The sequence below is a fragment of the Magnolia sinica genome, chromosome 3 (assembly GCF_029962835.1).
Source record: "Magnolia sinica isolate HGM2019 chromosome 3, MsV1, whole genome shotgun sequence".
In the NCBI taxonomy this organism is placed as follows: Eukaryota; Viridiplantae; Streptophyta; class Magnoliopsida; order Magnoliales; family Magnoliaceae; genus Magnolia; species Magnolia sinica.
Genome location: NC_080575.1, coordinates 66,492,965 through 66,514,858, shown reverse-complemented (window position 1 = coordinate 66,514,858; position 21,894 = coordinate 66,492,965). Strand labels below are relative to the sequence as shown.

General features: G+C 38.8%; 1 protein-coding gene across 1 annotated transcript in view; it reads left to right on the top strand.

Annotated features, from left to right (window-relative positions):
* Positions 1-18,863, top strand: part of LOC131239990 (4-coumarate--CoA ligase-like 9) — a 35,521-nt gene extending 16,658 nt beyond the window's left edge. The window contains exons 3-6 of the mRNA XM_058237963.1: positions 11,791-11,936; positions 14,397-14,464; positions 14,729-14,831; positions 18,380-18,863. Coding sequence (XP_058093946.1) covers positions 11,791-11,936; positions 14,397-14,464; positions 14,729-14,831; positions 18,380-18,508 — 446 coding nt within the window. The 3' untranslated portion in view covers positions 18,509-18,863. The remainder of the gene's footprint in view (positions 1-11,790; positions 11,937-14,396; positions 14,465-14,728; positions 14,832-18,379) is intronic.
* Positions 18,864-21,894: the final 3,031 nt, after the last annotated feature.

Here is a 21,894-nt window from a genome sequence, read left to right as displayed (position 1 = left end):
AAGTAAAGTTGGATCCCATGTATGGTTCTTCTCAATGGCCTGGATCTCCTCTTCCATAGCTGTCCTCCAGCATTCTTCTTCTACAGCCTCCTCAAATGTAAGAGGCTCGTGGTCTGCATATAAGCAGAACAAATTTACTTCCTCAGTTTCGGCGTATATATCGTTGAGGCTTCTCATTTTGATCGAAGCCATGGGTGAGGGAGAACTGGACGAAGACGTGCTGACTGAATTTTGATTTGATGAAGTACTTCCAGGGGAGATGGAACGTATTCCTGGACTTCTGCGATCCGAAAGGGGTGATGTGGGTGTCTTCTCCTGATTCACGTGCCTCTCTTCTCCATATTCTTCGACCTTGACATGATTTCCTTTGGCCGAATCTTCCTGGCTCCACTTCCAGGCTTCTTCCTCGCAGAACATCACATCTCTACTTACCACCACCTTGTTAGTTAGTGGGTTGTAGAGCTTTTACACCTTCGATGCTTCACTGTAGCCGATGAAGATGCGCTTCTCACCACGATCATCAAACTTCTTTCTTCTTACTTCTGGAACTTGAGCGTAGGCGACACACCCAAAGATCCTTAGGTGCGCTACGCTTGGCTTATATCCACTCCATGCTTCCTGCGGTGTCTTGAATCTGACACTCTTGGTCGGACACCTATTGAGCAGATAGGTAGTACATGCAACTGCCTCTGCCCAGAAATTCTTCGGTAGACTTTTCTCTTTCAGCATAGTCCTTATCATGTCGAAAATGGTACGGTTTTTCCATTCTGCAATTCCATTTTGCTGTGGCGTGTAGGCTGCAGTGTGCTATTGCTTGATTCCTTGATCCCTGCAATACTCTTGAAAGGCATTTGAGGTGTACTCTCTACCTCTGTCAGATCTAAGGGTTTTAATTTTAAGACCACTTTCTTTTTCAACAAAGGCCTTAAAATTTTTTTAAATAGTAAAAGCAGCAGACTTCTCTTTGATTACATACACCCACAATTTTCTACTGAAATCGTCAATAAAGGTAATAAAGTATTTATTACCTCTAAGAGAGATTGACTCTAATGGTCCACAGATGTCAGTGTGAACTAACTGTAACGGTTCTCTTGCTCTTTGGGATACTCCACTCGGAAAGGAGTTCCTTTGCTGTTTCCCAAGTGTGCACGCCTCACACACTTGTTCTGGAGCTTTAATGGTAGTCAAGCCATGCACCATGCTTGATGACGACAGAAGTTTCAGGTCATTGAAATTTAGATGGCCAAAGCAAAGATCTCATGTCCAAGAATCATTCTTTGCTTTTCCATAAAAACACTTCTCGAGCATTGTATTTATATGGAACGGAAACATATGATTCTTCGTCATCTGGACTTTCGTAATCAAATGTCCATGCATATCTCTTACAGAAAGAGAAGAATTCTCCATGTGTATAACATACCCTTTTTCGAGGAGTTGTCCGAAACTCAGTATATTACTTTTCATGTTGGGCACGTAGTACACATTGGAGATGTAGTTTGGAACACCATTCTTCTGAAAGATTTTGATTTTGTCTTTACCTTTCACCGGTGTCTTTGACAAGTTGTCGAATGTCACATCACCATGAACTCCTGTGAGTTCTTCAAATCGGTTTTTGTTCCCACACATGTAATTGCTCGCACCTATGTCGAGATACCATACATCTGGTCGATCACATGCTTTCGCTTGTGCAAGGAGCACTGTAGAGTCTTCCTGGTCATGACTCGATGCTTCAGCATAGTTGGATCGTTCATCGTGATCCACTGGCTTGCTCCAACAATTAGAGGGATAATGGCGAAATTCGTTGCAATTCTGGCACTGAATATTTCTCATATTTCTGCGACCGCGTACGGATCGGCCTCTACCATTCCCTCTTCCACGGAAATTGGTAAATTTCTGTTGATTTTGTGAATGGTTCAAATGATATCCACGTGCCCGTCCTCTTGCATTAGTGTTGGTGCCGCGACCTCCACGATTTGTATGACCACTACTTTGGTCATTTAGAGTCAGCTTAGATTCTAAGGCATGTTCCAATGTCGATGCGTTATTTTTCTGCATTCGTTGCTCATGCACTTGCAACGATCCCATCAACTCTTCGACGGACAAGTTTTCCAAGTCCTTTGATTCTTCAAAGGCCACAACTACATGTTCGAATTTGGTTGTGAGAGATCGGAGTATTTTTTCTACTACCCGAATATCTTCAAACTTTTCGCCATTTCTTTTTAAATTGTTAACTATCACTAGCAATTTTGAAAAATAGTCTGAAATGGACTCACCTTCCTTCATATGTGCAGCTTCGAACTCAGCTCTTAAGGGTTTGGAGTCGAACCCTCCTGACACGATCGACACCTTTGAATATGGTGCTGAGACTCTCCCATGCTTGCTTGCATGTTGTAGCTTCGGCGTTTCGTTCAAAAGTGGAGTCATCCAACCCTTGATATATAAAAAAAGCCTTATTGTCCTTTTTCCTTTGATCTTTGAGAGCTGTCTTTTGTTCGGCAGAATAAGAAGCTTCTTGCTCCGTTATAGGTTCTACATACCCGTCACTGATGATATCCCATAGATCCTGAGATCCTAACAAAGCCTTCATCTGGATGCACCAGTTTTCATAGTTATCCTTAGATAACTTTGGAATCTGCGGCTGGATCGAGGACGCCATCACTTCTTCACACCACGGATCAACAACGCCTTTTTTCTTGACGTACCAGTGGCAACACCTTGATCACACAATTTGAACCTTCAAACTATACCTGGTCCCACAAGATCGTTTTGCTCTGATACCAGTTTGTTGGCTGTACAAACCAAATTTATCGGCTTTACAAAGCCTTAAAACAACTTAGAAAAACTGATTTTGTAGGAAGGAAGAGAGATCAAAACAAATAGAAATTTAGAAATTCAAATGGTGTAAATATTTCACCGCTGCGCTCTTGCTGCACACTTGCTGTAATCGGATACACAATGTGCCTTTTATATGCTTTTGCACCTACTGTGAAATACCTAATATGCCCTCATTCCATTAACTACATTTAATCAAGTTCTAATGGATGGAATTCCACCGGCCACAACACGTGGAAATTGTGGAAATTCCAAAAGCCATAACGTGTGGCTTTTCAATCACGTGAAAATTCCAGAGGTTGCTGGAGTATCTGAACCGTCCTTTGGTTTGGACGTTCCAACGAGAACTTGTGCGCAGCTAGCATTGGGCTAAGTATTATATATTATATGCTCACATGTGAATTTTTAAAAAAATAATAAAAAAATAAAAAATAAAAAATCCAAACAACACTTGTGAGTTCCCTGCACTTCTTTACTGCTAATAAAATTTACAGGCTTTCAACAATTCCTAAATAATTTTTTTTTAATGATCAACGGTTTGAAAATAGATCAATCTAAGTTTTTTTTTTTTTTTTTTTTTTTATTTTTATTTTTTGTATCGTCCATTTACGAATCCCATTAGATGGATGGTTTGAATCATAGAAACATGATCCCTATCCGATGTTTTTCAACTACACGTACTGGTCACGAGTGTTTTTAATTCTTCCATTCTTTTTTTCTTTTTTTTTAATTATTATTATTAACGGTGGCCCACTTGAGGATTTGACTGGGCCAACGGCCCAGACCATTCATCACTGGCCTGTCTCCGGCCCTTCCCGGACAACAGGTGTAGATTGCAAACCTGAGCCACACCATCAGGACAAGTCTATGAGAGTCTTAAGCCCTGGTAGGGCTGCCTGGCCCATTGCTAGCTCCACTTGCAAACTTGAATTTTTTATTTTCCTAAACAAAATATTTATGCTTACACCACGTTGTGCACTCTTTCTTTCCCAAATATGTATCACTTGTGTTGAACATTGGAGTTGTGCAAAAGGTGTTGGGCCCAACCTTGAAGATCACCCGGGATGAAAGCAATGATGATCCCCTCATCAGCTGGGCTAAACCATTATCATTGGACAGCGGTTGGTCTAAGGGTGCGTTTGGTAAACGGAATTTAAAAAAAAAAAAAAAAGATTGAAATTGATTTAAGTATTGGATCCATTGTGTGCTGAATTTTTAAGTATTGATATGTGCTTAGAATGCCTCTTTGATAAACTGTCTGAAAAAAATTCTTAAACACTGAAATTTAGCACCGAATCAAAAATAAATAAATTTGTTTGGTAAAAAATGTCTGAAATTTAGCAATTCTAATGGACCCATGCCTTAACATGATATGTAAAAATGAATGGACCGGGTGGATTTCTCACAAACATCAAAGTAAGCCCACCTTGATGTATGTGTTCCACATCCATGCCATCCATCAGTTTTTAGAGCTCATTTTATGCCATTGACTTGAAAATGAAGAGATCAAAATCTCAAGTGCACCAAACAGTAGGGATTGAATGTCCTGATCTCTGTGACCTTATCAACGGGTTGTATGGCAAATAAACATTACACCAGGCCTCGGGAAGTTTTTAATAGCCAGTGTTCTTGACCACTATTTACTGTGGTGTGGTCCACTTAACATTTAGATCTACTTAATTTTTAGATCATAGTTTAAAATGAGTTGTAAAAAATAATGGACAATGTAGATATACAACATATATATCAAGGTGAGCCCTAATTTCAAGGATAACATCAGCTAATGTGTTAACAGGGTTACACCCCCTCAAGCACCGGTCTTGGCATACTTGGATGGAGGTAGCATAGAACAGAACATCAAGGTAGGTGCCATCCTGACGTAGCAAAGTTAAGTGAGCCCTATCATAATATGTGCTAAATCCATAGGCTCCATCCATTTTGTCAGATCATTTTAGGGCACAAACCGAAAAATGAGATAGATCCAAAGCTCAAGTGGAACACGCCACAAAAAACAGTGGAGATTGAATACCACCATTGAAAATTTATTGGGGGCCACAAGTTTTTGATCAAGCTGATATTTGTGTTTTTCCTTCATCCATGTTTATGTGACCTTATGAATAAGTCAGATGGAAAATAAACATCATGGTGGACCCTAGGAGGGTTTCAATGGTGGACGTCATTCTCCTCACTGCTTTCTATGGTGTGGTCCACTTGAATTTTGGATTTTCCTTATCTTTCGGATCATGCCTATGATAATCTGGAAAATTAGACGGATGATGTGGATATAACAAATACATCATAATGGGGCCACAAGACTTTGCCAAGTCAAAATGGAGCCGCTTCTAGAATCAAATCACACAGCGAATGGACAAAGTGTTTATTTTTAGAAAAAAAAAACACACAAAGCAACTTATTACCTCATTCCAAGTGCATCACTTATTGCTTTCAGCACATACACCACTCCTAAATTAATTTTAATTAAGGAATATTTTTACATTCAATCACCACTATTTCATGTGGTGTAATCCACCTGAGATTTGGATCTACCACATCTTTAGGCCCATCCCCTCGTGGATAAGATACATACATCATGGTGGGGCCCACAAAGCTTTTCCAGCACCAACTAGTATTGAGCTGGGTATTGGAGGGTCACCACTTTGTTTTTTTTTTTTTTTTTTGGAGGGTCACTACTGAAGCAGATCCCATCTGACTCAATGTAAGGATGTGGCTCACATATTATCCCGAGTGAACTTTATGATGTGGATCACCTTTTGCCTAGATCATATGTGCTAGGCAGTGACATGTCTGTTACAGGCGACTTTGTGGTGGCACCTTTGGTTTTTTTTTTTTTCTGTCGTGTAATGTGGGCCATCTTGCCAGAATCGATAAAGCGGCTCGATCAAAACCAATCAACTTCGACCCCAGTTGACAAAATAAGTAGATGTGTCTAATATGAACATATATGACTAGTTTCTGAGAAGGTCGGCCGCTTACTTAGCCACTTGCAGAATTTTGTAATGATCAGGCGATAATCGAAGAGTGAGGTTCTTCCTCCGAAGATGGGTTGCTTTGTGTCTTCAATAATAAAAGACTTTCAAAATATCAGTGCAATCAAATAAAAGAAAAAATCACAATCGGTCACTATGAGCAACTGCAAGAATGCGTCTCTTGAAAGAACTGCGTGATATTGGATAGTGATCAAATCTAGCATATGAGCGTAGACTGAATTACAACTAAGGACTATAACTAAGAATTACTGCTACTTGATTATTGCTACTCCTAGGATAAGTTGAGATAAAAGATAAATTTGTTTGATTAATTATTGTCATATTGGAGATTGGTTCGTAGAAGCTTTGTAGATTTCCTCTCCTATTTATAGAGTTCTGTTGCACGGCTTATTCTTCCAGATCTTTCTTCCATTATTATAACGGTTACAATAGTTGAAAAGCCTTTTTCCAGATCATTCTTTTTGTTACGTTTATCTTTTGTGGTTTGTTCCTCCTCTATTGCCCAAGCTTTGTTCCTTTCGGTCGCTTTTTGTATCTCAAATTGATCAATCACGTTTCTCTCTTCACTCATTCAACTTTTAGACCAACTCGATCACATCATTTCGTCGACCAGCCACTGACATGTAAATTTGGATTTACGCCAGCTATGGCTCCGCAAAAAGCGCACCAAGTATCTTGAAGATCTTTTCATCCACCTCTTATTTCTCATGCGATGCCACATGTCACCATTTTATTGGCTTTTTTCAAAATGGCTAGAAATAGGGTACAATACTTTGAATTTTATCTGTTCTGATTTTGGATGGCTGGAAATGGTCCAAATAGGGGTCCACCAATCCATAAGCTTGAAATTGGGACCCATCTCAAGGTAGTTTAACTATAGGGCATGATTCATTTCAGGTGTGGCCCCATGACCTTTACCAGATTGGGCCCATCCAACTTGTTGCTAACTTGACGTGCCAATGAGGATGGAGGCAGATTAGGTAGTACCCCCACCCCGACACAGTGTGAGATGAACATGACGTGGTAGAATTTGATTGGTTCACAAGCTTCTGCTAGATATGAGACCTGATCAGGTATGTACTTAGACTGAACAACTTTCCAACAGGCTTTATGTGGCCATATTAGACAAGCACCTGCTGGCCAATCAAATACAGCCATGTCACATCTGTCTCTTGCTATGTTTGGGTGAGGGATCCTTCTGAGGATGTACGTGTCTTTTGGCCGCTCGCTTTTGATAATGGTGTGTTGATCCAAACCATTGACCTAATGGGATCCACCATGGTTAGGGCATGCCCCGGAAATCTCTTGGATTGGAGTCCTAGCCATCAACATGGGATATTTTGGGGTAGGTCCACCATCCATCCATGGCAGGTCCCATTAGACGAATGGTTCGAATGATCAAATCATGGGTTAAGAGGACCGTATGGATAGAGTATGACCCGAGGATCATATTGGAGCAAGCACTCTATGGAAAAAATGAAGTTATTATTGTTTACACCTAGATTGGCACAGTCCACGTTGTCTATTGAGATGCCACCACGTGCCAGCACTGTCGTATGAATGACGGGAGGCAAATTTTACTCGTGCATCGAGAAATCTATGATCTACATCCTTCGACGGCATGTAGCCTACCAAAAGCAGCACAACCTAGAGTCGTACGTACATCTGTGGTCGAGAAAAAAAAGGGATATTGTTTAAAGGACATGTGATCGTCACACGAGCGGCGCATGTAACTTACAATGTCTGCAAAGAAGTTGCTTAAAGTCCTGCCAATGCTAAATATCTTGCAATCTAGGATACACATGGCAAGACTATCTCACACAATCATGCTGAAAAGGAAAACTTCTCTGACACAATTGGTGCTTTTTTGGAGACTACAAAAGGTTGGAAGATGAATCCATCTTGAATTAGGATGTCAGATCATGATGGCATAAAGAATTTGAATCCTACTAGGATACCGTCTGGTTACCTTCGAGGATCAATAAAGAAATCTAAACTCAACCACCACCCTTCCAAGTCCATTAGCATTCGATGAAGAGCTCCAGGCTCTCACCACACAACCAATCAATCTCTACGGTACAATGGTGCTTAGCCTAATTTTAGCTTCTCAACTTAGATATTCTACTTCTGTCCAGCCATAGTGCAGCAAGTTCAGAATCCTTAGTTTAACTTAGATCCACTACTGTCCAACATCATCGTTGTAGTATGCTTTAGAAGTAAATTAAATATCTACAACCTTTGTCGTTGGATCCATGGATCACTGAGTTCTTACTTGGTAGATCACTCCAGTTGCATTTTGCAGACTGCACACCTCAGTTGTTTTGTCCATGCAGGCAGTTACAGGTGATTATCTTTGTTTTCTCTGCTTAGTTTAATTTTCCTTCCTTGATTGTACTTGTCATCTTCTTTGATTAATGAAATTGATGATTTAACCATAATTTTTTAATCTTATTTATTCATCATTGCATTACTGAAGAACCTAAAACACTATCTTGATTAAATGAAAAGTCATTAGTACAAGGTAAAAAGTTCCTATTTTGAAAGACTAACCCTCCCCTTCTAAATCGCATGATCGTTGTAATGTCAGTGGCTAAATAGTCATATCAACCTTCACACGTCTAATCATAATTTAACTAGTTCAGTGCCTATGGTTACAAGCGTTCAATCTATATGAGTTGAGTATAACTTTGACATACCTAGCACAATTCCTAATCATACATGCTTGATCGAATTCAAGTTATTTATAACATGTATGGCCACACATCCGAATTGAAAAACAACAATTATAAATGAAATTTTTCCAAAAAAAAAAGACTACCTAATTAACCTAGAATTTACATTCTCGTACCTTCTTGAAAAAGGTTTTAAAAAAGCTACCTTTGATGTAATTATTATTCCACTACATTTGGTCAAAATTGGGTGGTGGCTTGGGCGGACCCACAATGAGGTTTATGTAAAATCGACCCTAACCACTAGGTGTCACCCCATATGAGGCCAAGGGCCCAAAACTAGGCTCCATTTGTGATTAAGGTAGATGATATGATTGGAAATAGTGTATAGGGTAACGCTCATCCTCCAAATTATTTCCATTATTATGGCATAGTGAACCACGAATGGGTATAGTTTTAGGACATAGGCCTAAATGTTTGAGTGGAATATAATGATTGGAGTGCATTTTATATAATTATCATAGTGGGCCCTCTAAAAATTAAGGGTGGACATATCTTCCAATTATTTCCTAATTTGGTGTGGCCCACTAGAATCATATGTTAGCCTATTATTTTTCTCTAGGCCTAATATAAAACTTAATATCTAATGGTTGGAGTGGATCTTTCATAAACATCATGGTGGGCCCATCAAAATCAATAGATACGTACATGTAGTTCCACATTTCAATTGTTAAGTTGGAGAGCCATGCACATAGTTGGATTTTTGGTGAGGCTCATTGTAATCTGTATGTGAAATCCATTATGATAGTTAGATGAATAATCCCAGTTTATGCTTGGAGAAAAACAATCAGGGTCACATATGACTCAAGCATTAGATGCCATACGAAAAGTTAGGCTTGATGCTTAAAAATAAGGTCCATCTATGATTTAGGTGGGTCATACCAAGGGAAATGGTTTGGAGAGTGATCCTTGCCCTATACACATTGTTTCCAATCATGTGGACAACTTGAATGACAGGTGGAGGGATTTTTGGCCACTTGGCCTAACATGAGATGATGTTATTGTACCCTAATTCTAGCAATTCTGAGAAAGCCAATAGGAGAATGATATGTGGCATTATATGATGAATATGAAGTGAATAAAGAAAAGATATTCAAAGATTTAGAGTGCTTTTGCAGATTACAATTGGCATAAGTTTACTTTCACACGTTAATGGATGGTTGACGGAGTGTTGCGGTCGATATACGAGAAGCGCGGTCGAGTTATTTAAGGACATGAAGGGTGGCCAAGGATAGCTAAAACAAAACCTTGGCCGACGAGATGCATTTGGAAGAAGAAAGGTTGTAGGGGAAAAACGTAATAGAAATAAGGATATAGAAAGAGTTTTTCAACTGACATAACCGTTGCAATAATGAAAGAAACATTTGGAAGAATAAGCTGCATAGCAAAAATCTATAAATAGCAAAAGAATTCAACAAAGCAAGCATCTCAAATAAAACACCCAATCACAATAATCTCTAAATCAATCAAATTTATCTTATTAATTTCCTTTATCTCAGCTTATCCTAGGAGTAGTAATAATCTTCTAGTAGTAATTCTTACCTAAAATCTTTAGTTGTAACTTAAGCCTATGTTCATACTCTGGATTTGTTTTCTATCCAATATCAAGCAGTTCTTTCAAGAGACGCATTATTGCAGTCATTCCTAGTGATTGATTATGAGTTTTTCTTTTTGTTTGATTTGTTGTGGTATTCTAAAACTCCTTTCTTGCAAAAGGCATAAAGTAACCCATCTTCAAATGAAGAACCTCACCCTCCGATTATTGCTTGATTGTTATCAAATTCCACTAGTGGCCGAGTAAGCGATCGATCTTTTCAGAATCTGGTCATATATGTTCATATTAGACGTATATGCTTATTTTGGCATTTGGGGTCAAAGTTGATCGGTTTGAATCGAGCCACTATATCGATTCTAGCACGCCCACATAATTAAAAACAAACCAAGCAACCAACGGATGCACATGGTGGTCGTCATGGTGGATTTTAATAAACATTACAGTGGAGTTTGGTCAAGCAGCATACTCATTTGCCTCACACACCCACCTTAAAAAATGTAACAGAAGGCAGTGGAATGATGTATAAAGTCTTTCAATGAGATAGCTTTTTAAAACCTCTTAGAAAAAGGCATCGGAATGTAAATTTTATAATACTTAGGTAGTTGTTTGTAAAATTCCCTATTATGAAACAAAAGTTTACTAATTCTACATATGCAGGCACATGCGCCGTTACAAACGTGTGTAAGATTTGAGTTCTCCGTCTGGTTGGAAATCATGCTAAGATCTTCTGCCTCAGTAATTGAGCATATTCACCGAGATGGGTCACAGTGTACAAAAGTAAACTGATAGTTAAAACATTTGTTTTCCTGTCCGTCCAATTATTGTTTTCTGTTCTATGACCCACTTAAGGTGGCTTGATTTTTAAGCCAGAAGATCTAAACAGTATATAGACCACCTGATGGAAAGATGTGATCACATACATGTGTCCCATATTGCTTCATGTGAATGCGTGTGGAATTATCAAATTCTAAATAAGATGACCTCCCTTATACAATGGGTGCTTTTCTGATAGGCTCTTTAACACGGGCCAACCAGGCGCATTTGTAGCATAAAAGTCTGTGGACCAGATGGGCCCTACACTGTAACTGCCTGTCCTGTGAATCAGGTTGGTCAATTCATCATGGGGGCTCGCAAACAAAAAAAAAAAAAAAAAAAAACCCTGCAAACCGTCCATCCTCAAGATACAAGTGTGGTGCGCCTGATAAGTAGACTGGCTTGGTTTTAGGCCCATGGCAGTGGGTCCCACATGATCAATGGCCCTGATGTCCCTCGCAGTTGTGATGCTGGTAGATGCCCTTCTGGACAAGTATTTGCTGGTGTAGCCTATTCGATAGTTCCTATATAGTGTTGCTCTCGCAGAGACACTGCTCCGTTGAACCAGATCACTCATCTGGTGGGGCTAACCATGGATGAACCACAACCTAAACTGACGGTCTAGATGATCTAATCGATGCCCCCGCTAAATGACATAAAAGAATGAATATCAATAACGGTTCAAAGATGACAAAAAAAAGGTCCACATATGGACCACTAGGATTATTTGACTGATGATGCCCACCAGGTATCTCCAGCTCATCCCAAGCAACGCCAGCTCGACCATCCAGCTGGGTATAGCCTCAGTAGTATCACTTGATTTATATTTAGATTTCCACCATTTTTAGTGCAGGTTATGTTGGTAATGAAGCGGCGACGGCTGCAGCTTTGGATCCGGAAGGGTGGTTGAAAACCGGCGATCTCTGTTACATTGACAATGACGGATTCCTGTTTGTCGTCGATAGGTTGAAAGACTTAATAAAGTACAAGGCCTACCAGGTAGTTACAGCACAAATAACCATACTTCAAAAAACTTGGTAACTCGACTCAGAACTCAGCTGAGTCAACTCAACCCAACTTGTTTGAGTTCTGAATTGAAGTTAACTCGGCTTAAGACTCGTCTCGTCTTTGGCTCAGTCGACTCAATGAGTCAGCAAACTTGACCGAGTCTTATATGTTTAGAGACTGTGGTGAGACCCAAAGGAAGTGCTAGCGAGATCTAGATCGGTTGTGGAAATCACAAAGAAGGTGGCCGAGTCTCTAAGGCTAAAGATGACGAAGAGGAAAACAAATTGGATTATTGGTAGAGCTGGACACGAGCTGAACTAGTTCAGTTAACTCGCTCAACTCGGCTTGGCTCGAAAGTTGGGTTCGAGTCAAGCTGAGCCGAACTGTTTAATTGAGTTTGAAAAAATTTTAAGCCGAGCTCGACTCAACTTGGCTTGAAGCTAGATCCTAACTCGACTAGGTTTGGCTCAGCTCGACTTGATTTAAAAATAAAAACAATTTCTACATGTTCTATTCCATAGGAACCCATCAGCAAAAAATTGATAAAGCCAATGAAAACGACCCAAATTCAACAAATTTCTACAATCTTATTGCACCATTCAAGATATACACTTGTTGGCGCTTGATTTGTTTTATGTCACGTGTGGTGTGTGCAGGCATGCCTAAATCGATATAGTGACTTGATTCAAACCAAATAACTTTGACCCAAACGCCAAAATAAGTAGATATGTCTAATATGAACGTATATAACCAAAATCTGAGAAGATTGGCCGCAATGGTGAGAGGGTGGGGTTCTTCCTCCAAAGATGGGTTGTACCTTACCTTTCACAAGAAATAACTTTTCAGTATATTGGTGCAATCAAACAAAAGAAAAGAAAATACTCACAATCAGTCACAGGGAGCGATTGCAAGAATGTATCTCTTGAAAGAACTGCTTGTATCAGATAAGGAACAAATCCAGCGTATAAGTGTAGATTTGGATTACAACTAACGACTACCGCTATTGGATTATCACCACTCTTAGTATAAATTGAGCTAAGGTAAATTAATAGATTTTATTTGTTTGGTGTGAGATAGATTGATGATATGCTAATTCTTCTACTATTTATAACTTTCTTTGTTGCAATTATTCTTCAGACATTTCTCTTCTTTAATATGATGATTATGACAGCTGAAACATTACCATGTTGTTCTTTCAGATCCTTCCTCTTTGATACTTGTCATCCCTGACTGTTCATCTTCTTGATCTCTCTCTGTTTCCGGGCTTCTTAGCACCTTGCCTTTCGGCCGCGTTCTGCTTCTTGATTCTCGGCCGCAATTGGCTTCCGGATGTCTTGGCTGCACTCCAAATCTCTCAGCCTCACTCCTCGTAAATATAATGCATGCTATATTTTTCCTGCAATGACACATTTTCTGTTCCTGATTGGCTTTTCCAAGAACGGTCAGAAATATGGTACAACAACACTAACTTCTGGTGTATCATCTCTTGCCAATTCTCTTCCTGCTGACTCTTGTACACCAAATCCTGATGTATGTATTTCCTTTCTCAAAAAAAACTCTAAAAACGCATTTGTACCACCCTCCATTAAACTCATCAGCCGCAGCACCTTCTTCTTCATGGATCAACGACAATACCGCTGCACATTGAATCCCCTTTCTCCACCCATCTTTCTGGCACGGACCATGTCTCTGACCCTCACCAGCAGCCACCTTCTGGTGCATTGAGTTGAATAGGGCAACCCCCTGTTGTTCAAACTTACGCATTGCAGCCACTCGTTGATTTCATCAGTGCTGGAATCCTTTTCTGGTGGCCGTTTCCAGCGCCAACATTGCATCATTTCACGCCCTAAACAAAGATTTCATACCTTTCTAACAAACTAGAAGAATCCGATCAAACGTAACAAAACCCAAAATCCTATTTCAACATTAAATAAACAAATTCACATCAATTTCTTTTTCTTTTTGTTTTTTAAAAAGCTAATCCAAGAAAGACTGAAAAATCCATTTTAGAAATACAAAAACCCAATCATTTAACAAAAGATTGAAATCAATACAAGTTCAAAACTTGCCCATTTCAGAAAATGGAAAATCAAGGTAACGCATCGAGACCCTATCGAAAGAAACCAACTTGAACTTGACTTGAACTGGCCCGAATTGCTCACCGAACCGAGCTGAGCCAAATTTGAGCTGAGGTAGGCTGCTGGCCGAACTGAGCCAAGTTGTGCCAAGCTCGACTTGATTCGGCTCAGTGTCCAGCTCTAATTATTGGTGCACCACAAGATGTTCTCAATTCGTGTTATGGTCTGATCATGGCCATACACTAAGATGGGTCACAAGATCTGGTGTGATCGTTTTACTGTACATCATGAGCTAGTGCTTGATCATTCTGAATCCTGAAAACTGTTTTATAGTTCTTCTCTCTTTTTAAATTTCTCCACTCCTGGCGATCAGGTTCCTCCAGCAGAATTGGAGCACTTGCTTCAATCACACCCAGATATCGCTGAAGTGGCCGTAATTCCGTGAGTATCTAATCAGTCTTCTTTCTTTTGCTAACTCAATGTGGTTGCAACCACATTCTTGTTAATAACTGAAAGGCTGCAATGCCTGATGGTCCAATCCAAGTAGGTCCACTCATCATATGATCAGACCACAGTCAATGGCTTATACACTGAGTGGCGTGTCCTTATACTAGGGCCATTTGCCTCATTATTATTATTATTATTATTTTTGTATTGCGCTGAAATTGTGGATTCGATGGTTGTGATGATACTTTGAAATGGCAGGTACCCAGATGAAGAAGCAGGCCAAGTGCCCATGGCATTTGTGGTGAGAAAACCTCAAAGCACCCTTGACGATAAGCAAGTCATGGATTTTGTTGCCAAACAGGCACGTCTCTTCTCTGTGACCAAATCACACCAAATGCTAAATTACAGGCAGACATGCATATATAAACTCATGCAAACATACGTATATATGTATTTAACTATGTAGCAGGTGCACGGAGAAAATGGGAGAAAATATCAACATCTTCTCTACAATAAACCTTTAATCCATAAGATATATATATATATAATAAGAAAATAAAATTGACGACAATAAATTAATACATAAGCAAAGATGTGAAAGACTCTGATTTGACCCGAAATTGTAGAACTTACAACTAATATTTAAGAAATCAAAATCAACTCAAACTTGTTAACCACTCCCAAAAACATTAAAAATAATAATAATAAATAATCAAATTCAAATTTTATTAAATTTTGAATTCAAATTGAATTTTAACTTTAAAAACAAAATTAACAAAACAGATGCACTGACAATTCACCAATAATTTTTCAACGATATCTTATATGTGTAATTCTAAGAGCCAGTTGTAAAGTTATAACTTATAACCACCATTAACTATAATATGCTTGAGACCATGTTACCCATTTAGCCCTTCCAACCAAACTTCTTTCAAACCAGGGTGTCCCGTATCCATTACGATACAGCCGTATCCGTCGATACGTAATGGTAACAGTTGACACCGTTACACGATACGGGATTGAAACGGCTGTTATGGAATTCTGTGACCGTTACGCCCGTTACGGGCCATAATGCCCATTAAGCTGTTACGGGCCAAAAAATGGGGGGAAAAAAAGCATACCTTTTTTTAATTTCTTTTCTCCTCCTCCTCCTCCTCCTTCTTCCTCTTCTCGCCCTGCTGCGGCTGCGGCTGCGGGCCTCTTCTTCTTCTTCTTCTTCTTCCCTCTCTCTCTCTCTCTCTCTCTCTCTCTCTCTCCCTCCTATCTTTTTCGTCTGATATCGGAAGCTAATTGACTGGTGTACCACACAACAGCTATAGCTATATAGCTACTGTAGGTGCATGTCATGCTAAAACGAGCAGTGACACTCCTCGAGCTCTGAGTTGTACGAACGGTTCAAAGGAGATCAAAGTTACGTGGGCTTCACAGTGATGTATTTGTTATATCTACACCGTTCATCTATTTTTAGATATTATTTTAGAGCATTAACCAAAAAATGAATCATATCCAAAGATCTTCTGGACCACACCAAAAATAGCAACGGAGATCATGATTTTCACTGTTAAACAATTTGTAGGCCCACCATAATGTTTATTTTCCATCCAATCTGTTCATAAGGTCAAAAAGACCTGAATGAAGGGGAATAACAAATTTCATATTGATCCAAAACTTCTGTGATCCCAAAATGGGTTTCAATGGTAGATGTTCAATCCCCCACTGCTTTTTGCAGTGTGGTCCACTTGATAATTAGATCCGTATTATTTTTAGTGTCAAGCCTTAAAACGAGCTCGTCAAATGAATGAACGGTTTAGATATAATACATACGCCATGATCAGACCCACAGGACTTATTGACGTTAATACAGGTACGTCATTGAGGATTGAGGTACACAGCGTAATCCGCTTTCAAATAAATTTGCGTGGTAGGCTTTTGTACATGTGTTGCGTGGCCCCACCATGATGTATATATTTTATCCATGCCGTCCATCCATTTTGGCACATCATTTTAAGTCATGATCCAAAAAATTAGTAAGATCCAAATCTCAGGTGGACCACACCATAGGAAACAGTGGTTATAGAATGCTCACCATTAAAAATTTCTTAGGGTCTACTGTAATGTTTACTTTTCATCTAACCTTTTAATAGGGTCACATTGACGTTGATGAAGGGAAAATGCACATGTCAACTTGATTTAAAACTTTTGTAGCCCCAATAAATTTTTAATGGTGGACGCTTAATTATTGTTGTTTCTTATGATGCAGTCCACCTGAGCTTTGGATCTGCCTCATTTTTGGGCTGATGCCCTAAAATTATTTGGCAAAATGGATGGACGGTGTGGATATAACACATTCATCACGGGTGGGGCCCAAAAAACTTTGACACTCGTGTGCTACACTTCACAATTCGGGTCCCGCCTAATTCGGGCCCTTAAAAAATTGTACACGAGACATGTATTAACTTAAAATTTACCAATTAAATTATAGACTATAATTTGTAATTCACCATGCCAAAATCAAATTGTTTGAATAGTTTGAATTGTTAATTTGTAGATGCTTATTTTTTTAAATAGGGCCTTTTGATTTTTATTTTTTTTTCATGATTTACCATCCAATAAATGTCCACCAATTCATAAGTAGGATAATGTCAATAAATTGCATTAATTTGAGACTGATTTGGGGCATGGATTGGTCCTCTAAGTCAACCCCAAATTGGCAACGCCATCTACCTGAATTTAATTTCATTTTTTTAAAGAACTATTGGGAGAAATGATATCAAATTGTTAAGTATATAAATTAGATATTTATAAAATTAAATATATGAAATTTGTATTCAAATTCAAGTTATCTGGTTCATAAATTCATCAGATAGTCCAATACAACTTCGCACCAAAGAGTGGACCGTTACACCACCATAAACATGTTCCAATTTATAAATGAATGCATATTTGAAATGCTTAGAATATTCTAGATTTTATCCATATCTTTTCATATTTTTTTGGCAAAAAAAAATAAAAAGTGCGCCGTTACGGGCTGTTACGTCCCCGTATTGTCGTTACGCCCCTGTATCCATATCAGTTTCGGAGGGCACCGTTACGCCAACCGATACCAATACGGGACACTTTGTTTCAAACATCCCTCTTTATAAATCTTTCCACAACTTGTTCTACATAACATAAGCATGTATTATTTGTGCATATACATACATGCATCAACCCTTCGTCGATCTTATGAGTCCACCATAGATGGGAACCTAAAATATTTCATTTTGTTGTTCTTGTTGTTGTTTTATTGTGGTTAAATTATCAATTTTACTAAAAAGAAAATATTTTCTTGACCTTCCTTGTTTACTCACCGAGTCGAGAGTTGAGTCCTCTACAAACTATGATCATACTTTGAAAAGAACAGGAAATGGATCTTGTGGATTAATGATATTGTGTATGGTATATATACCCTGAAAACTGAGTTTCCAGCAAACCACTTTGTGTACTCAATTCAACTCAGTTATAGTTGGGGTGACCCAACCGAGTCACTCACCCAGCCAGCTACTTATTTTTCAAAAGAAAAAATGAGACGGGCAAGAGTCGAACTGGCAACCTCCTCTGCTTGTACACATAGACACTATTGATGAACTGAAAACATAACACAAATTTGGGTATTTATTTACTTGTCAATATATAAAATTTTCCGGACTAAGTACTTTAAAAATGTAGTTATTAAAATATCAAGTCGAGTAAAGGCTCTTTGAAGTCATTGAGCTGACCTGACCCAGCTAGATATCGAGTCGAGTCAAATTTTTGAGTTCTTGAACTATTATCTCAACTGACTGACGAGAGGGTCAACTGACTCAGTCCAAATCATTAAGGTGAGGTTGGAATGATTTATAGGATTGATATTGTCATTGGTTGGTGTAGGTTGCACCATACAAGAAAATACGACGAGTTTCATTCATTGATTCCATACCCAAGACTGCAGCTGGCAAAATTCTAAGGAAGGATTTGGTAAAGCTTGCAACGTCAGTCTCTGCAGCCTCAAAGTTGTGAATAATTCTACAGTTTATGATATTTTCATTGTTGAATACTGCAATTAAACGGTAATTTTCGAATTGGATTTTAAGCTTAATTTTCAAATTTAGAAAAGTACATTTCTGGTCAGTGTTTGGTGTGAGTGTCCTATACTAATTGGGTATCTTATGTTGGCATTTAGAAAAAGAAGAACATTGCTATTTGTAGAGTTCGCTGGAATAGAAATTATACACTGTTTTTCATAGTTTGCATGAATTTATATATGCATGTCTGCCTGTAATAGAAGAAGAACATTGCTATTTGTAGAGTTCGCTTGAATAGAGAGCAGGGAAAGGAAAAAAAAGAAAACTTTGCATAGTGTTTTCTATATTATAATTTATTTTTTTAAAAAAAAAAAAAATCAGTTTACGGTGCATTTGGTTGTACCAAATATCACAAATATCAGTCTAATTTAGTGCAAAATTTCGTAAGTGTGAAATTTGGTGCACCTAAATTGTCACGCCCCAAACTTGGGAACTGGGCTCACAAAATTCCCACCCGCCAAATCTGGTGCCGACAACCTCTGTAGTAACCCATTCTCGGCTCCCAGCTCCCATACGGCAGGTTCTGATCCTAGGATTGTACAATTAGGATTTCAGGGTGATTTTTTTTCATATAAAGGAGCATAACCACAAGTGTAGTCAAGTCACAAAACAACATCATCACCATATATCCATTAATACAATCTTTGAGTACAATGCTGGAAAGGAAAATACAAGATATAATCAAAACTCAAAAGAACAGGCCCATGCTCTGGGCTCAGTATTGTCGATATGCCCTAGCATCACCTGCAGCGTAAACAAACGCTCGTAAGCCTTCAACAAAGCTCAGTAGAGTGCATGTGTGCATGCACAATGCATATGACAATAATATAGATATCAGAGTCTGTGGAAGATGATGGAGGGCTAAGCTGCCAAGTCCATGAATGTTGTTAGCCCTACCAAGGTGTAACACACCAAAAATCAGTATCCGAGTACATATACTCTGATCCCGAGTTCCCGGGTGTCAACTTAACAAAAATGCACAGTGTCCTCATTCGGATTCATATTCGTATCACACAAATAATCAGAGTAGCGCATTTCAACTTAGCGCAACCAAAGCGAGGTAGAGATAACGAGATCCAACAATATAGGGCTAACACCTAGAAGTTACAATTCTAAAAGTGCTGACCACCTATGTGAGAATTATACAAATCACAACAATTACAATAGGAACAAAAGAACAATTACCAAGCGGGAAGAAGTTAAGGATCTACTCGTCTCAAGCGCACCACCGACTAGTCCTATTCATGAGTTATCTGCATATGTCAAATAGGAGGCATCAAATGCCAACATAGTGAAGAAATATCTCCAAGATTGTTACTTGGGACATTTTAGTGATTAGCAGGTTCATAATAAATACATGTTAATACATATTATACACTCAAGCATGTTATCTTTAACGCACAATTACTAAACAAATTACACATGTTACCAACACAACAGAGCAGGAGTAATGATAGCATAACAAACAAACAGTTTCCTATCTATTTGGTAAGTATATTAATGCGATGATGAAATGATGCATGCTCCTCACAATCAAGCACTGTAATGACCCGGAAATTTTGTGCTAATCTTTCCCTAAGTAGTTGTTTTTGGGGTAATTAGCGCTATACTCGATTGCTTGTGAAATCTGCATCAATCACTTTAAATTGTATCTGTATAACTCAAAACTTGTAGATTAATTAGCGCTATGTTACTCTGAAATCTGGGATCCATTGCTAAATCCAGTTGTTCTGGAGAATTTTTGGAAGTTCTGGATCGGACCTGGACCGCGCGTCGAAAGTCCGATAGTGATGATCTTAGGCTGTTGCAGTCATCATGTTGGGCTTGACCATCACGTCGAAAATCAAGTCCATGTGATGTTCTGGGTCGATTTGTTTGAGTTCGGAGTGAAGAGTGTGAGAACGGTTGGATATTTAATGTGATTTTATGAAATCTGAGTCGTGTCGCTTGCGCGATGATATTAAGCAATCTGACCGTTGGATTCTGACCCAATTTCACCCTCTGATCAGGGTAGGTGGCCCAGGCATGTCCTTGTGCTTATGGACCTGATCGAGATTATGTGACCGTTGAATTGAGTGTGGTCCGCCACAACTGATCTGAAGAGCCGGTCGGTACGAAAACTTAGCTTAACCTAGATCCATGGTTAATGGGCTTAAATCCGACCTTTCGTGGTAATAGGCCCACCAGAAATGCTTCGTTGGATCGTGAGAGGCAGGTTTTGGTTATACCCTAAGTATACCTTGGCCCTGGGGTTATTTTCATCAATTTTAGGCTTATTTATAGTCCTTAAACCCTAGCTCTCTTTTCCATACGAATTTTCTAACCCTACCTAAGAAAGAGAGAGGAAAAGAGAGAGAAAGTGAGAGAGAAGTTGGTGAATCATCTTAGATTCTTTCCTATTCTTCTACATCCTTGAACCTTCACTTTGAATCGTTATTCTGACGATTCTGATTTCATCTTTGGATAAGTTAACCTAACCCTAATCTGTGTTAGAGCTTAGAATAGTCTTGGTGTTGTTGTATCTCATTTCTATTCTTGCTTTAGGGTATTCTATCGCCGTTGACGAAGACAACTCGTCTGAAATCAGTTCGATATTCTTTCTGGCTTAAGGTGCGGACTTTAAGTGTATATGTTATGGTTTTCAAGGCTTTCAATGTCAGTTAATGATTTATTCTTGTTATGGATGAGATTTCACATGCCAAATGTTATGTTTATGTTGCGTTCCTGATATGCATGTGTGATATTGAGATTTGTGTATTCTATGTGTATGTATAAAGTACCGTATGTGTATAAAATATGCACTTGTGTTTGTCATGATTATTTGTCGTGTATGTATGCTAGATGTATGTACGACAACTCCTTGGTAAAGGGAATTGTCCAAATGTGTGTATTTCAACATATGTCATATATGTTGTATTGTGTATTCTAAGTGTTCGTAGAAATGTCTGAATAATCTATAGTGTGATGTTTCAACCTAGTATGGGCGTTGAGAAGCGATTCTCGACTCTCCCACTAGTGTGCATGATTTCCTTCTTGCTAGTTACATTCCTTGTTATTTAAATTCAAGCATTACTTATGCTTACATTTATGTTAAATTGATATTCTTCAAATGCTTGAGTACCACCTGATTGAAGTTGTTGTTCCATTACTGTTCTACATTTAATACGAATATCTGTTGTAGTGTAATGTGTTTGGGACTATGCATTAGTCCAGGAAATCGGTAATCTGCCTTAAAGTTGTGGCTGAGATCGCTTTCGCCACAAAGGACGTGATTAGACGAACTCGAGTTGTATTAGAGTTGTCGGCAGTGGTTTGGCCACG